Genomic DNA, 18,738 nt, shown 5'->3' on the forward strand with positions numbered 1-18,738 from the left:
TCAAACCAATCCAAGCGTCTTCTGTGATGATTACAGAGAGGATCATCTGTTTAATGTGAAGAAAAATTTTCATTTTCATTTTAGATTTGAACCACAATTTATTCCAATTTCATCTAAAATCTATTTTTAAAACATCCTAAACCACCACTAATTAAACCATTTTCTTTTTCCTTTTTTCCCCTTGTTTTGCTTTTACATATTTATTGCAGCATTTACCCTCAACAATGGCGATATATTTTCCACAGCTAATACAGGAAAACACACCACTTAACAGGCAACATGCTTTAATACACTCCAACCTTTAATTTATTTGTTATGTTGTTTTTTTTAACAATGAGTAAGCTATTGCCACTAAAATCTCTTAATACTGTCTAAGCGTATTATAAGCGTGTTCAAAATTATCTTAGAGGTGTTTGCTCATTTCATGATGTCCCACACATTTCATAAAACATAACTTTTACTAAAGCATGTACATTAGTGTGTCAGAGTTAAAAAACAAACAAACAAACAGGTAGAGTGGAACAGTACAGTTTGTACAACAAACATGTAGAGTGGAAACAATACATAGTGCAATAGTATACTAATAGTAATGAAAAATTGTCTTCAAATTATCGGATGCACATGCCTCTTGGCTACAAACTCCTGTCCAGCTCATAGGAAGTGCTCTCTTTTGCAGTGTATCAGTGGAAGAATCTTTGGAAACTACATTGCATGTGTTCTTGTACAGTTATTAATTTATTTTTCTAACTTCCAAGGGTTTCATTCACTGTAATCTGTGGGATTGTTGCAAAGCAGCAGTCCCAGTGTATGTTATCAGATGCTTCTTCTTCCCTAACTAGTCTCACACCATTTGTGGTAGACAAACTATTCATACCTCAAAATGACTGGCTCAGTTATCCACTGTGTGTTTCTATTCTGATTTTCTAAACCTTGTACCATTTCTGAAAATTCCACTTTTTAGTTAGTGGCAGAGTTACCTCTTTTTCACCTCTTCCTTGCATGTTGATGGTTGTGAGTTAAAATACAGCTTGGGACTTTTTTCACAATTACATTTTATTTTGACTATGTTGTGTATTACACATCAACACATTTTTCAGAAGTCTTTTTTTCTTATTCTTTTAATCACACACAGAAAATCTAATTACCTGCCTATGTGTTTATGAGACATCTCCTTTTAACTTTGTTAGCCAGCCTTTAACTCATTGCCTCCAGCATTTTAGCTGCACCAGAGGCAAGCTACAGACCACCAGTAGCAACAATCTCACTGCAATTTCTCCAGAAATTGCGAAAACAGAAAAGCCTACCTTTTTTTTCTCACTGAGACAAAATTATAGTTGTTTCAGGGTTTTATGTGTAGTAAATGTGTTGTAGTTATATATTAATTTCTACATTTTTGTTCAAAACCAGCGAAATTGTTTACATTAAAATAAACAGGAGTTTGAACTTTAATATTTATTTACAAACACAATAACACACACATACATAAACACTGTACCTGTTCTTCAGGAGTGTCAATAACCATCAGATCTGCTCCTCTGTCTCTGCAGTTCTTTCTGGCTACATCCCAGGAAGCAGACCTTTCAGAGAGGAGATAGCAGCTACAGCTGAACTTGCTCCATCCTGCAGGGCATGCTTTGTCTAGAAGAAATTATAGAGAAGTAGTAGTACAGTTAGTGAATGATGTTTTAAGAATTCTATAATAATGCTCATTTGATCTTTATTTAATTAAACAGGATCATCTAACAATAAGATCTATGCACACTGTATTCACTTACAGAGAATAACAGTTTTACAACAACAACAAAGTGTGTGGGACACATTTTTTGCCGGGAAATTAAAAGCTAAAGTGAACTGTGCTAACTTTACGAAAACACTCTAATTGTTTGTCCGATTACTTTGTTGAAAGTTGGACCCAAGTTTATCACTGATGTGTTTTATTCATTTTCCAAATATTTTTGTGCTGTGATCACTTTCATTTCTGCTACTAATTTAGTGTTCCTGCTGGAATGACCACAACTTTAAAGAGACTTCCCACAAATATTACGCCTGAGAATGTGAGGGCAGTGCCATGACTTAAGTGTCTGCTTATTTTTATTTGCCCCCTAAATACCGCTAAAATCGTTTGCTAATGTATCTTACATCATGCGATTACAAAATAATTTTAACCTTCAGATCCATGTGTGTATGTATGGAAATACCCATCGATTTCGGATTGTCCTTAATGACAGAAAACCACATCTTCAGCTAATTGCCTCCTTAACTGGTGGAGCTTCTCTTGGTTTTCAACAAAGGAGTAGGCCATCCATTATTTCTTTCATTTCAGGTGAGTTCAACTTTGTAAAAGCACAGAACTGTATATTTTTCCTCTAATTCAGCAACAACTTGGAACTGAACCTGAGTTGATGCTGACTTATTTGACAATCAGGGGTCGGCAACCTTTGTGATGAAGAGTGCCATTTTGAGGAGAAATTTATTTTGAGCGAAGAAAAGCTAAATTTGAGCGAACAAAATTCAGTGCTGCGTGCAAAAATTGTATTTCCGTGTTTGCTATTATCCATATACACACACAACAACAGTCCTTCTCTCACCTTCTTCATTAATCTGAGAAGGTGCATAAAAAAATAAATGGCAGGTCCAGCGGTGCACATGACAAATTAGCTCGCATAGACACATTAGTTGTGCCACTTCTTAACGCTTAATGACAGTATCTTGGCTAACAACCCCAACTACCAAATTCAACTTGTAATTGGCTAAAAATAACTAAGCCTACTGGTGAGAGGGACGTTGCTAGCTGGCAATTTTTTCAAGCGATGTTGAAACGTCTGACACTTCAAATGCTTCAGGAGCTGTCCGCTCAGCGCAGCATCAGCACCATGGAAATACACGGATACATCCATAGACTTGAGACAAAATTCACAATGCGTTTTCAGGACTTTCATGCGTATGGACCAATGTTTTATTTTCTGAGCAAACCAGAAAGCTTTAATAAGCAACTGGATTTGTCTCGCTTTAACTGGCTGGACACAGAGGAAATCGAAATGTAGCTGAAAAGCTCGACTCTGTGGGGGTCAAAGTTTGCAGAACTACAAACGCAGCTGGAATCCATAGCTGTGCGTGTTCATGGAGCTTGCATTTTCACCTGCTGGACATCACTACTTGACAAGTTTGTCTTCTGAACATTGCAGAGGCCTTAATAACAGTATTTGGCTCTACATATCTGTGTGAGCAGATTTTCTCTCACACGAAGAGTGTCCTCAGGTAGCCGTCTGAATGCTGGACACTTAGAGACCTGTGTCTCTGAGTCGGAGACCAGAGATCACATTAACAGGTGTATCCCTGTATTAACAAACATTCCATATTGGCCCAGTTTATTTTTCTTATCATTGTTGTGAGGAGACCATAAATAGCATTTGCATTTTCTGTTGTACAGTCAATTTGCTGTTATGGAGTTCTTATTATGGATAAGAAGCGTCTTTTTTTGTTGTTTCAAAATACCTGATCTGCATTATACCAGCATCTGCGAACAAATATAATTCTATAAAGTTGTTCTATATAGTGTGTAACTGTTGATATAGAACATTATTAAATTTATTGCTAATGCAGTCATATGGCACATTGACTTCTGAGGAAATTTTAGATGGCATTCATCATAGTGGTGCAACGGATCACGGTTGATCCGTAATCCGAACCGATCCCACTCCACGGTTCGGCACGCACGTGATCCGAAGATTCTAAAAAGAAGGTAAAAAAGTATGTGTATGGTGTGCGTGGTCAGTCTGTCAAGCGATAGTTATGGCTAGCGCTAGCGGTCCAAGTGGAGGAGCAGAGGAGTTTGCAGCATTTAAGCTCCCCAATCCGACCGGGCTAAAGCTATTACAAAAGCTACTGGGGTGTTTAGCTGCAGATGGGAGGCCGTATTCCCGTGTGCAAAACAAGGGGTTTAAACTATGATGACCGTGCTTGAGCCAAGCATGTATGAGCAGGAAAAGTTTAAAGTTATGGCTGAACTGTCCCAGGCATCTTCTGTTGCCCAACTACAAATGGGTGGACCTCCAGGTCAACAGAAAGCTACGTGACCATGACGGCTCATTATATCACAGCAGAGTGGTAGATACAAAGCCCTGTACTGCCCTATATTGCACCTTAATTTGTTTTTATATAATTGCGTGGAATGAGTCTTGAGTTGAATGTTTTTAATAGGCAAAAAATACTTTAATAAGTTAATAAGTAAATGTTAAAATTTTGTCTTTTTTTCTTTTTTTTGCTGATCCAAAAATTGATCCAATCTGTGACTTAAAACCGTGATCTGATCCGAACCGTGAGATTTTTGATCCGTTGCACCACTATCATCAGAAAGGTTGCCGAACCCTGGTCTAGGCATTCTAGGATCCAGCTGTGGGGCATTGAGTCATAAGCCTTGTTATAGTCAATCCAAGCAGTGCATAGGTTAGTCAGCCTAGTCTTGCAGTCTCAGGTGACTGCTTGATCTACCTGTAGCTGGTGTTTTGCTCCCGGCTCATGTATTGAGCCATATGCCTGTTCATCTTAGCCGCTATGATGCCTGACAGGAGTTTCCATGTGGTACTAAGACAGGTTATTGGTTGGTAGTTGGATGGGAATCAGGACTGTCCTGCCTTCGGTTAGCCATTCTGGGTGTCTTTCGTCAACTAGCAGCTGGTTCATTTGTGCCGGTAGGCGGTCGTGGTGTGCAGTCAGCTTCTTCAGCCAGTAGGCATGAACCATGTCGGGGCCTGGTGGTGTCCAACTCTTCATACTGGAGACCCTTTCTTGGATGTCTGAGCATTGCTGTTATGGGTTGCGTCCTTCTCCCATATGTTTTTCCAGTATTGCTCCATCTCCAGCCTTGGTGGTACCATTTTAATATTACTCCCCTGCCACTGAGAGTATACCTTGACTGGTTCTGTGGAGAACAGCTAATTTATTCTCCTGCCTTCGATCTCTCTGGTGTACCTCTTCAAGTGGCTGGCCAAGGCTGTGAGTCATTGCTTGGCAGTTTCCAAGGCCTCAGGTATGGACAGCTTGCTATACTTCTTAGGCACCTTTTTTCTGCACCCCCAATATTTGGCTAACCTCCCTCCGTGCTACTTTGATCTTAGCCTCTAATCTCCTTCTCCATGGAGGGCACTGTTCGTTGTGGCTGTTCAACTTCTAGCCAAGTATCTCACTGATTACTGCTGCTTCACGTAGTCTTGGTAACCGGCTACGGGTGATCCAAGTTTCAAGCTTCATGATGCTGTCTTTCAGGTCAGTTCCTCTCACACTCAAAAAACCTTCTTCTATCACACTTGGGGCATGGTACCCAATCTCGGGTGGAGGTGATGATATCTCCCCCCTGACCTGTCTCCCTGGCTCCCCCTTTCCGTAGCATTTGTGTTGTACCTCGTCAATCTCTAGCTGTGAGAGCAATCCATTCTTTTTAATGTTGAAACACTGCGCTACTAGTTCTTTCGCCGTCAATGTGGATGTTGGGTATCGAAGATTCCCTAGGTCCCTTATCTTATTCATGTAACCCCTTCCGTCAGGGTTACTTGAGTAGTAGCATTCCAACAACGCCCTATTTTCATCTCTTGCCCACCGATGACTTCCTGTTCCAGTAGCCCACTTCTCGTCAGGGTGCCCTGGTTCCTCAACACCTGACGCGGACCTTGTTGATCCGGGAGACGTCTGAGCCGGCATATATATCTATATCTATATCGATATCTATTATTCAATTTCGTTTCTGTATATAACTTGTGCATATCCTTTTTGTGTAGATACTTAAATTACTGAGCTTTACATACATTCTCTGTGTAGGTACCTCTTCAACTTATTTTATATTATTCTCTTATTCTAAGAATCTGAATGTTAAAAACCTACATGCTGTCAATGGAAAGATGCCAAACTGTGTTTCATTGTTCTGGTAACAGTGAAAATAAAGATCTTACCTTATCTTACCTTACCCTACCTTACCTAACCTAACCTACATTTCAGTATTACATATCATAAACCTCAGGTGGGTTAAGTTTGCATCTGGCAAAAAACTATTTGTATGTTCTTTGTGATTTTTCTGTGTCATTTTTCTGCTGTGAAGATACCTGAGACTTGTTTGACTCTTGACCTACATTCATTTTTATTAATAAATATAAATATAAACTAGTCCTCTCTTTAGATAAGGTCACAAAAATAGCTAACTGAATAAAGTGTCTGAATGAACAATAAATTAAAATTTTAAAAAAGTATTTATAAAATCTCTATTAAGTCACGATAAGTTCACATTTTAATCAATATATAAATGAATGGGCACCTAAATACTTTGTTACTCACTTACTTAGACTTATACTTAAAATGATACCAAGAACACAGTAATATTTTCCATCATGAATACACATATCTGTATTCATGTGTTTATAAATTACATACTAAGGAGGAGTAATGCTTTACAAATGATGAATTACACACTTACTAATAGAATGGATTCCAGCATTTTTGTACCAACTGTGTTTTTCTTGTAAATGTGAATTTGTGAATAGCATAAGATGCACTGCTGCAATCCAGCTTTAAAGTGATAAGCAGAGATGCAACAATGAAGCCAGTGGTTCATATAAATATGCGCCCCTAAGGATTAATGTTTGCTTTTTCAAATTTCTGTTAAATCAATTTCCACAGTAAGACCTTTTACAAAGACACAAGGACTCACTCTGGTTGAACAAACGCTGCAGTCTCTCCATCTCTTTGGTCATTTCAGTGAGGTTGGCCTTCAGCAGGTCTCTCTCCTCAGTCATAGAAGAAAGTTGGTTACTCACTACAGAGACATTTGCATTAAGAAGGTCTCTCTCCTCGGTTATTGAGGAAAGTTTGTTACTCATTGAGAGATATTCAGCTGAATCTTGTAAGGAGTTTTTGTCTGAAATACAGATAAATAAGCAAAGATGTTTTTGAGACACAAAAGAACACTGTTGCTGATTTGCTTTCGAGCTAAGCAAAAATATTTTTGAATTTTGCCAGTACATAATGAAACATGTTATATATATAACAGAAGAAAACAACAACAACAAAGCAACACAACACAACTCACAGTAGAAAGCAAGAGTGAGAAGTCCAGCCAGCAGGCCCAACGAGAGAATGACAACTAAATAAAAGCTTGTCTTGTAGCTTCTTGGAGCTGAAAAGAAAAAACAATAGTGGTTGTGGTGAAGGGGGTGATAATGGTAATAACAGATTTAATATTTTAAACTTTACATTTTTGTATTTTCTTTCTTACCTGTGGGTTTTTTTGTAGATGGCTTGTTGGCAGGTTTGACATATCGTTCATTGACATAAATTTCCTCCATTGCATGAAAGGATGTGGATTATTTCTGAGCTCAGCTCTGTGGCACAGGACATGTGAAGTGTGAGAATCTCACTGGTTTCAGTTGATTCTAAAGTTTTAAGTTCAGAGGAAGTCGCCTATTCAATATGTGGTTTGTGCAGCTATGCTACCACTGAAACTAGAGCTGTGTATATATATATATATATATATATATATATATATATATATATATATATATATATATATATATATATATATATATATATGAAAAGACACAGTAATGAATAGTGTAGATTTCTGACTAAGACATTTAAATCTTAAACCTTTAAATATTTAAATAGTGCTGTGAAAATGTATTTATTAATGGGGCAGTGTAAGGCTCCTAACGCTGCCACCAACATTCAACAGAAAAACTTGTCAATAAAAAGTTGCTGAAATATCAAAAATGTGAAAAAAGACACCAGAGCACATGAGAGTTTGATGCAGTATATTTTATTTTTCAGCCAACCCAGGTCTGCACTCATAAAAGACTGATTATGATCACTTTTTATTGTAATGCAATGTCTCTGTTTTTATCTGTTTTTCGAACAAAGGGAAACTGTCTTATACAGCACATCACAAACATACATCATACTGAGTTTCCCTGGGAACATTACCCCAAACCCAAACCCTACGAGTCCCTTTCCACCCCCACCCCACCTCTACCAGCTCATATCACCTTTACAGCATGACCACAACATACCAATGACAACACAGTTTGGTGTAACAGATAAGGAAAGAGGAGCAATAGATCAGTAATTTAAAACAAAACGAAAGAAAATACACGTATAAACTCGTACTCCTGAGTAGTCTTTTAGTCTATTTCCCTTCCCAGTTTTGGACTGTTGAGGGGTTCGCATAATTATCTCTAGCTGAGGATAGTTCTAGGTACAAGATATCTAACAAAGTGTGTAGTCAGTGTTTCACCAAGAGTTCATGTGGTGGCAGCCACCTCTGAGCCACTAGTTTTTCGGCCGCAGTTATGCCTGCCAAGCATAATTTGCGCACTTTCGTTGTCATTGAAAACCTGGAGTCGTCAAGTATAATATGCAGTAGTGGGTTAACAGGAAGACTGCGATACATCAGTAATGACAGCATCTTTATTACCTTGCCCCAGAAGAAGAACACTGCAGGACATTCCCACAGAGAATGATGCAAGGTGCTCTTTCTTTGCTGTTCTCTCTTTTATTTTGTTTCTGTTGTTGATCTTGTGTGCCTTTGAACTGAAATGAATTTGCTTTTTGAGGGCCTAGACGTGCTCAAAAACTCATGAAATTTTGCACACGCATCAGGTCTGGAGAAAAATTGCTTATTTTAATGGTTTCAGACATGGACAGGGCAAAATGGCTCAGTAGCACGGACGGAATGATCCACAGTACCTCCTATAAAATTTCAAAAGAGCAGCCCCTGCACTATGTTTAATCTATGAGTCTGAAATTTGGCAGCCTGATGTAAGATATTAAGATGTACAAAAAAGTCTGATAGAGCCACATGCTAAACCCAGGAAGAATGTAATTTTAGCGACATTTTTCATCGTTTTCAGGCCTCGTACTTTAACAAACTCCTCCTAAGGTTTTAATCAGATCAACATGATCTTCAGTCAGTGGAAACTAAAGACCTTGGTGTAGTTAAATTGCAAAGCTTTTGGGGTTTTGTGTAACAGCATAGTCACAGCGACACGTCGAGTTTTAGTCATTCGCCAACTAGCACACAACTGCTGTAACTCTAGGACACTTTATCCAATCTCTCCCAAACTTCACAGGCATGATGAGAGCCGAGCCCCGAACAGATTGATATGCTAATAGTATAGTCATACCTGCCAATAGTTAGAGTGCTGAGTAGTGGGAAGAGGAAATGCACACTAGATTATAATCATCATTGATCTAGATGAAATCTTAACTGGCCATTCAACACACAACGTGCATCTGTGGGACATTTGCTCAGATGGTATTCTCCATTTCCACCAAGTGGAAATAGGTGTTCAGCTTGGCTTGACACACTGGGGGCAAGGGCCCTCCCAACGCTGCTTGCAGCTTTAATTGTGATTGAAGTTTTAGTATGCATTGTTAGAAATGCATACTCCCAATTGAAGAAGCCAGTTAAGCCCAACAAAAAGTGGCTTTGCATGTCTTGCATGTAGGCCAAAGTGTGGTTTTATGTATTCACTTGTATTGGTAGAACGCTATTTTTGACATGCTGTGTGGTTGCCTTACAAGCTATACTGTGTCATCTCAATGAGGATTTCACCTCATCTTTGTTTTAGTATTTGCTGTGTTTAAGTTATTTTTTTGTTTTTGTTGTCTTTGTTTAGTTTTTATTACCCGACAGTTGTGGAAAAATAATTTGAGCATTGAAACCAAACTAAAAGCTCCTTTATAGCCATCATGTGGACACAATCTTTGTCTATTCAGTGATTGGGAGTGAAATTCTTACCATCATTTAGGCACCAGCTTGATAATGAAGTGTATCGTGGCTTACGATCAGTTGTTCTCCTGTTTTCATACACTCTTTCTTTGTACAGGAAAGTTACAAATACATACCAATAGTACACAGAGGTTAGATGAGGTGAAACACAAATTTTCCATTACAAAGGTAAGACTTAGTTTTACTGGTGATTTATTTATTTCATTTTTAAAACAAATTGAGGTTTTCTTTGGTTGTCACCGAAGCTACAAATGTGAAGTAAAAAAACTGGATAAAAAACTTGAAAGTGAAGCTGACAAGTTATGATTCACCTGTAATAAAAAACGTAAAAAATGAAATCTTAGTTTTCTAACAATTACATTGAGATATGTTTACTGCACTGCATAATTAAAAAAAAAAAAAGCAGGGCAACAAGACATCACCAGAGATGTGTTTTATAAGAAGTGAATGTTTTCCTCGCCTACACTGTAATAGTTCAAAAGCACAAAGGCCAAAAAAAATGCAAATAACTGCAATATGAGAAATCCTCCTCTCATCTTTCCCGTCACTCTCAGGGGAATGTTTATTTTTCTTCACCTTCATCATCCTCACTCACTTCTTCCCCACTGTCCGTTAGACAGACAGATCTCTAAGACACAAGATTATCTTGATAATTGTGAAAACGTATTTGTGTTCATGACATGACCGCTACAGTTACAGTATCTTGGTTGAATAAGGGTAACAGCATTATGTTAAAATGTAGTAGATTAAGTTAGCATATGTATATATGCTGTATAATCCTATGTCCCAATTCAGGGGCTGCATCCTTCGGAGGCTGTATTTAAAGGCTGATTGGATCACAGCCAGGCAACGAAGGCTGCTCCAAATGCGTCTGACAAATGTGGCCTCCTTTTCCCCAGATTTCTGGGATGGGTCGGGTGTATCCTTCGTGGCCCAACTTATCCCAGAAATCATAGCTCGGCCCAGCCAATTCCAGTTTCCGACAATGGCAGCAAGTACTTAGTTTTAATATTATTCTTTTTGGAAAAGTGCTCCGACGTTTTTGGAGATGTCTGTTACTCACCAGCTCGATAGCTGACTGGGTGGTCAAGGCTCACTAGAGGCGGCGACAACACCGGACTCCCAGCACATCGTTTTCAAACCCCACACAGTCTTTCGCTCTGAGGTTAAACATGATATGTTTAAATTCACACGCCATCACACGCCATCGTGACGTGACGTGACGCTGCGGCTGTGATTTTGTTTGTGACTGTTGCGAGTCGCGCCGAACCGAGTAAGTGGAAAAGAGGTGTTATTTCCTGATATCGATATTTTTGACACTGGTTAGCCAACAGTTTACATCACATAGCTGCAAAAAAAAAACTAGCTAATCACTAGCAACTGCCACAACTAGCTAAACGTAAGCTAAAGTGGCAGTTTTGTTTTTGACGCTGTCTCCGGTACGAGATTTCGGAATGGCACCACTTACCTCAACATCCAGTTGTGAAAGCTGCATCAACCTGAGCCAAAGAGTGATCGAGCTGGAACAAAGGATATCCACGCTATACCAAATCCAGGGGGCTGAACGCAAACTTGACACGATCCTCCTTGGCAAAGCTCAAACCACCACTACTAGCGCTGAGCTAGCCGACACAGTGCACCACCCAGCTGCTGTGTCCCAAGATCCCGCCAACAGTCAACCCAGGCTCCCAACTTGTGTCGCTGGTGTTTCTGCCACGGACGAGAACTGCTGGTTTCAACTAGGGGCCAAACCCAAGGCTTTGGTCAGCTCCACTCCACTCCAACCAGCACCATGGACCGTGGTTGGGACGCGCAGTGGCTGCAGAGGGCCAGGAGGATCCGTCTCTCGCACCCTCACCCCTCCGGTGCGGTAGTGCCGGAGAATAAATTCAGTATCCTGGATCCTGTGGACTTTCCTCCTCTGGCCGCTAGCCCTCGCCATCCCGCTGTGTCGCTGAGGTCTGCGCCATCTCCACCACTACGTCCCCGGAGCCGCGGCGGGCAGCCCGACGCTGTGGTGCAAACTCGCCGCGGAGAACTGTGCTTCACCCCGGCTCCTCGGAGAAGAGGACCCACGGCGCGGCTTCCTGGGAGTCACTCACGCGGTCCGGCTGGTGCATCTCCATTTGAACACCCCCGGTGCCGCGGCGCGGGCGTCTCAGATGGTCAGCAGTCCCCGGTGGCACCTCCTCTCTCCACGCTGGTCCTTGGGGATTCCATCGTCAGGAACGTGCGGATGAGGGGGGCGCTCACGCTGTCGTTCCCAGGAGCCACCGTCGTCGACATAGTGAACAGAATTCCCAACATCCTGGCGTCCCACCCACAGGCCAACCGGCTCATCATCCACATCAGCACCAATGACATCCCCAAACAGCAATCCGAGCTGCTGAAGCTGGACTTCCTCCAACTCTTCAGCCTCCTTGGTCAGCTGCAGGTGAGTGCTTTTATCTCCGGGCCCACCCTCACCTGCGGCAGAGGGATAGGCCGTTTCAGCCGGCTGCTCAGCCTTAACACCTGGCTTTCCTCCACCTGTGTCTCCCACAGTGTGGGTTTTATTAACAATTTTGATGCCTTCTGGGAGAGGAGACATCTTTTTGGGGCAGACGGACTCCACCTCAACGCCTGGGGACGCCGTTTGCTGTCCGCCAATTTGGTATTTGGCGTACAGCACTCCCGCACACGGCCCTGTCATTACCCCAAACCGACACCACCTGCTGATCTGTCCGCCACCGACTGATGTCCCCCTGGTCCCAGCTCCTATATTTGTTCCACTTTTAACAGTAATACACAAAACTCTGGACTTGGACCTCTCTCTCCCACAGTCAACACAATACCCGTCATAATCACAAACAGAGAGCAACACAATTATCATAAATCCAGTAACTCCAAAAACATTAATAACCTCCGCCCTCTTCAAAAATGTCAACATCCATTGAACTCCACTGTCAAAAAGCCACCAGTCTCAATCAGTATGGCACTTTTAAATGTCCGCTCTCTGTTGAACAAGTCTTTTATTATTAATGATTTAATTTTAGATAATAAACTTGATTGTTTATTTTTAACTGAAACATGGCTGGGTTCGGATGCACCAGTTGTTCTCACTGAGGCCTCCCCACCAAATTTTAATTTCTCCTTTTCTATTAGAAGTGGTAAGAGAGGTGGTGGGACTGCATCTTTAACCAACAACACACTCACCACCAAACAAATTTTATTTGATCATTTTACCACTTTCGAATTCCATGCTATTGTTTTTAGCAGCCCTCCAGTTTTATCTGTCACAATTTATAGACCACCTAAAGACAGTGCTGCTTTTATCAAGGAATTCTCAGAATTTTTAACAAACATACATTCGAAGTATAATATGATAATTTTGACCGGTGATTTTAATCTGCACATAGATAATCCTTCTGACCCTACATCAAAAGAATTCTTAAACATTCTTCATTGTATGGATTTTACCCAACACGTCACGCAGCCGACTCACAACAGAGGACACACTCTGGACCTGGTCATCACCCATGGGCTGTCCACCAGTGTGTCCTCTGTTGTTGACTTGGCTGTCTCTGACCACTACTGTGTGTTTTTTAACATCACTGGTTTTATTCAGCGGGAGACCTCGGTGCGAACTGTGAGGAGGCGCTATCTAACCTCTGAAGTGGCTGCAAATTTTACCAGGGTTTTAGACGAATGCCCCCCTGTGATTTTACCTGCACCCTGTGATTTTATTTTTAATCATTTTAACCTCAAACTGAAGAAAAGCCTTGACTCCGTTGCTTCACTCACCACCAAAAAGATTAACGTAAAACGTGTATCACCCTGGAGAAACGAAGAAGTCAAAACACTCAAAAGAAATTGCAGGGCAGCAGAAAGGAGATGGAGGAAAAATAAAAATGCAATCAATCATCAAATACTTTGCGAGCAACTTAAAATTTACAATAATACACTAAGGAATTCAAGAAATTCATACTTCGCCAAAATAATCAGTAATAACAAAAATAATCCCAAGGTCCTCTTCTCCACCATAGATCATTTATTTAACCCTGATTTTAACAGCTCCCAAAGAACCCCACAGACTCGCTCTGTGAGCAGTTTGCAGACCACTTCAGGGGAAAAATCAGCGCCATCAGATGTGATATTTTATCTTCTCGTGATATGATTTTAAACACATCTGAGGGCTCGATTGTACCTGAGGAGACACTGGACAGCTTTGTCCTGGTTAATGCTGAGAACCTTAAGAAAGTTTTCTCCACAGTGAGACCCACCACATGTCTTTTAGATCCAATCCCCTCTTTACTTTTTAAAACACTTTATGGATTTTTTGAAGCTGAGCTTTTATACATGATGAATTGCTCTCTTCAGTTGGGTGTCTTCCCTGCTGCCTTTAAAACGGCGGTGGTGAGGCCCCTTCTGAAGAAGAGCAATTTGGATTGTAATGATTTTAATAACTACAGACCTGTATCCAACTTACCATTTTTAAGTAAAATTTTAGAAAAACTTGTTTTTACTCAGATTAATGATTTTCTGAATGATAAACAGATCCTAGAGATATTTCAGTCTGGATTTCGGGTGAACCACAGCACAGAGACCGCTCTCCTAAAGGTTTTAAATGCTCTTGGATGTAACTGGGACGCCCAAAAGCTCTCAGTCCTGGTGCTACTGGATCTAAGTGCAGCCTTTGATACAGTAGACCACACTATTCTTTTAAACAGACTGAAACACATGGTGGGCCTCTCTGGTGCTGTACACAACTGGTTCACTTCCTATCTCTCAGACAGAACTTTTATGGTGTGTATGGATACATGCTCCTCTAAGATCCATAAAATGACATGTGGTGTGCCTCAAGGGTCGGTTTTAGGCCCTGTACTTTTTAATTTGTATATGCTCCCTCTTAGCGGTGTCATCAGGAGGCATGGAGTGAACTTCCACAGTTACGCTGATGACACTCAGCTGTACATCTCCGTGTCTCCTGATGACACCAGACCAGTGGATGCCCTTTTTAACTGTATTCTAGATATAAAATCTTGGATGGCAGAAAACTTTTTACAGCTTAACCAGGACAAAACTGAAGTTTTAATCATCGGTCCTGAGGCTCAGAGAGAGAAACTCTTGTCTAAATTACAGGCATTTTCACTATGCCCTTCACTACAAGTGAAAAACTTGGGTGTTATTTTTGACTCTGAGCTTGGTTTTATCCCACATATTAAACACGTAACCAAAATTGGATTTTATCATCTAAAAAATATAGCCAGAGTCCGCCCTATTCTCTCTCGGGCCAACACGGTGTTAGGATGCCTGGGTCATTGACCCAGGGCTTTTGAGTTTATTATATTATTTATCTTTTCTAGTCTTTGGTTTCTTAGAGTTCCGTCTTATGGTTTTTGTCTGTGTTCTATAGTTGCTCTGTCTCCCCTGTCGGCTGTATCCCCTTGTTTAGTTCGCGTCTGTGTTATGTTTCCTGTTTTACTTTGAAAGTCCGTGTTTCATGTTAGTGTATCTGGTTTTGCTTCCCTTGTCTCGTTAGTTCTGATTTCTCCCAGCTGTGCCCTCCCTCTGTGTCTCATTCCCCTCATTACTTCCCAGTGTACTTAAACCCTGTGTTTCTTTGAGTCAGTGTCGTGTCGTCCCTCATGCTGTGTGGATCTCCCTGTGTTTCCCGTGAGTTTATGTTGTTTCCCAGTTTAGTTTAGTTTGCTTTGCTTTGTATGCTCGTTTTCCCGTGCCAGCAAATAAAGCTGAGTATTTTGAGTTCATCCCTTGAGTCTGAGTCCTGCATTTTGGGTCCACCACTCCTCTTTGCCTGCCTGCCACACAGCCACCCTTAACACACGGAGATGCTGATGCATGCTTTTATTACCAGTCGCATTGATTACTGTAATGCCCTGCTCTCTGGTCTCCCCCAAAAGAATATCTCACCTTTGCAACTTTGACAAAACTCTGCAGCTCGTGTTCTGACGAAGACCAGAGGGCGGGCCCACATTACACCGGTTTTAGAATCGCTGCATTGGCTCCCCGTGTGTTTCAGGATTGATTTTAAAGTTCTTTTATTGGTTTTTAAATGTCTTAATGGTCTTGGGCCTTCTTATCTTTCAGATCTGCTTTTACCATATGAACCCTCGCGGACCCTGAGGTCCTCTGGTACTGGCCTTTTGATTGTCCCTAAAGTCAGGACACATACTCACGGAGAGGCAGCTTTTCAGTGTTATGGTCCTCGTCTGTGGAACAGCCTGCCGGAGGAGCTCAGGGCTGCAGAGAACGTACATGTTTTTAAGAACAGGCTCAAGACCCACCTTTTTAATTTAGCTTTTAACTAACGTTTATTTATTTTATGCTTATTTATTCTAACCTGTTATTCTATTTATATTATTAACTTAGTTTTTACCTAATATTTATTGATTTTATTCTTATTCATTTTTTATCTTCTTACTCTGTTTATACTTATATTTATATTGTATCCCACTCTTATTTATTTTATCTCTTTATCCTGTTTATATTCTTATTAGGTTATATCTCCAGTGTTTCCTCGGAGGGGGCTCTCTGCACTGGGGCTGTGATCGACTGTGGCTGCCGGGGCTCTGTGGGTCTTCTCAGCCTGGCTGGGGGGCTTGTTTGCCTCCCTCCTGCTGTGTGCCCAGCCTGGAGGCTGCGGTCTGTGACTGGCTCCCGGTGCAGACGGGGGGGAGGGGTGGCGGCGGGAATGTGTGTATTCATGATCGTTTCTGTTAATGAGAGTGTGGGGAGTGAGTGGGAGGATGGGGTGGGCTGCTTTTAACCATGTAAAGCACTTTGTGCTACAGTTTTTTTTTTTTTTGTATGAAAAGTGCTTTATAAATAAAGATTGATTGATTGATTGGTCTACATGACGCCTATCCTTTTCATAAAAGATAAAGGAGGTAATAAAAAGGAGGATTTCCTAAGAATTTGTAGTATTCAAACAGCATTTACTATAGTCGACATGCAGATTCTCCTGGGTCACATTACTCAGTTAGGAACCTTCCTGAGCAAATGAGACCACTGGAGTGTAACCAAAGTGATGACTTGCTGTAGAGTCAGTGGAGTTCCATCGACCCATTTCCACTTTCCTTCCTCTTCTTTGTCATTCAAACCAATCCAAGCACGTTCCTTAATGTAACTAGACATAAATGTCTGTTAAAAAATGTATTATTTAAAAGAGTGAGTAAAATAATTGATATAAAACATTTTGAAGAGTATGATTTTGAATAGCTATTTACAAACACAATGACACACACGCATACTAGTTATGCTGTACCTTGTCTTCAAGGCTTTCTATCACCACCAGATCTGCTCCTTTGCTTCTGCAGTTGTCTCTACCTTCATCCCAGGAACCAAGCTTTTCAGATAATACATAACAGCTATCACTGAACATGATCCATCCTTCAGGACACACTTTCTTTGCAAAAAACATTAAACAAAAGGCATTATGGAGCCACAGGCCTGACACATGGCAGGCATTTTATGAATTCTTGTTAAAACTAGTGATGTCACTCTGTAAATAGGCCAAATAAAAGGTACACAAAGACATTATGTCATTGATGTTATAATGTTTCCTCAGTGATATTTATTAAAAATTGATTTTAATATGTGCTTCACTGAAAGTTGATGGAATCATTAGTTCATAGTTGAGTTGGTATTTGTTTAAATATTCTTTAGCAGTGTTACGGCCCTGGGCCTTGGAGGGAGTGAGGCTGCCTTTTGTGTTCATGCAAATCCAAGTGTGCCATGACTTGTGGGTGATTGGCTGCTGGGAGTCCTGTGCCAGCCTTCTTTTATGCAGATCACAGTGTGCCAGACCTCGCGGACGATTGGCTGCCTGGAGATCCCATGACCACTCCAAGACCAATTGACTGGCTGATTGTCTGCACCTGGGAGGATAAAAGGCTGATGATCCTTCACACTATGGGGAACTGCTGCTCTGAAGTGAACATGCAGTGTCCTCCTCGTCTGCGTTGCATGTGAATGTTGTTTGTTGAACCTGTTTGCTGTGTTACACCTGACATACAGCTGATCCTAGTTTTACTAGAGTCTTGTTTGATTTGAACTGTGTTTGTAACCTCTGATATTCAGCCGACCTTAGTTTTATAAGAGTCTTGTGTTTGCTGGCTCACCTTAGTTAACCCTTAGCTTTTATTTTGTGTGCTGCCAGCTTACCTTAGTTCATCCTTAGTTTTATTCTTGCCTGTTCTTTTTATTGTGTATTAATTGTTTCCCCGGTGGTCTGTTGAACAGCCCCGTCGGTTTTTGGTTTAATGTTTGTAATAAAACCCTTTGTTAACTCAGATTTCGTGAGAGGGCTTGTGTATGTTTCTCCTCTCCTGTCGCCTAGCAGAGGGGGTCGTAACATAAGTGGGGGCTCGTCCGGGATCCTCCTTTTCCCCATAAGGAGAATTCCCATTTGAATGAGAGAATGTGTTTTGCTCCATTTTGGTTTTTGTCTCTTCTGCACTCTTCCCTGTTTTGAGCGTCATGTCGGCTCCATTTTGTTTAGAGGACTTTTTAAAAGCTCCATCTGTTGTGTTCCTTGAGAGCTGCCGCAAATGCGAATTGCTGCAAATTGCAGAACACCTTAAGCTACAGGTCTCTAAAACACTCCGTAAGAGTGACCTGAAAGCGCGGGTAGTGGACAAGTTGGTGGAGGCTGGTCTAATGCAAGCCCCTGATCTGCCTGAAGTGCCTGTGGTCTCTGGTGAGCCTAGTCAAACTTCCTCATTTGAGGGGGACCATAAAGATGGTATGGGTAATGACAGTGTGGGAGATGAGCGGGGGAAGACGCCGCGCACGCTCCCTCGCTATGATCCTCTTTCCCCTGGAAGCTCAGAAGCACGGAATGGGGCCCGGCTAAAGGTGCGACTGGCACGGCTCCAGTTGGAGGCCGAGGAGAAGGCTCAAATCAGGCGAGCTCAATTAGAGCTTGAGATCAGAAAGCTGGAAATAGAGGCAGATAAAACAGT

General features: G+C 41.3%; 1 protein-coding gene across 6 annotated transcripts in view; it reads right to left on the minus strand.

Moving 5' to 3' along the window:
- The window catches only part of LOC106097441 (CD209 antigen-like protein E), a 16,187-nt gene extending 4,613 nt beyond the window's left edge, over window positions 1–11,574 (minus strand). For 2 of the 6 annotated variants that reach the window (XM_025903703.1, XM_019352791.2), the window contains exon 1: window positions 10,836–11,574. Coding sequence is in view for 4 of the 6 variants with exons in the window: in XM_025903701.1 (XP_025759486.1) it covers window positions 1–46; window positions 1,496–1,638; window positions 6,698–6,904; window positions 7,076–7,162; window positions 7,262–7,331 (553 nt within the window). In the remaining 2 variants the exon portion in view is untranslated. Of the gene's footprint in view, window positions 47–1,495; window positions 1,639–6,697; window positions 6,905–7,075; window positions 7,163–7,261; window positions 7,507–10,835 lie in introns of those variants that run through there. The other 4 variants (XM_025903701.1, XM_025903700.1, XM_025903699.1 and 1 more) reach the window with 4 other exon arrangements.
- Between the last annotated feature and the right edge of the window lie 7,164 nt (window positions 11,575–18,738).

The sequence above is a fragment of the Oreochromis niloticus genome, linkage group LG16 (genome assembly GCF_001858045.2).
Source record: "Oreochromis niloticus isolate F11D_XX linkage group LG16, O_niloticus_UMD_NMBU, whole genome shotgun sequence".
Lineage (NCBI taxonomy): Eukaryota > Metazoa > Chordata > Actinopteri > Cichliformes > Cichlidae > Oreochromis > Oreochromis niloticus.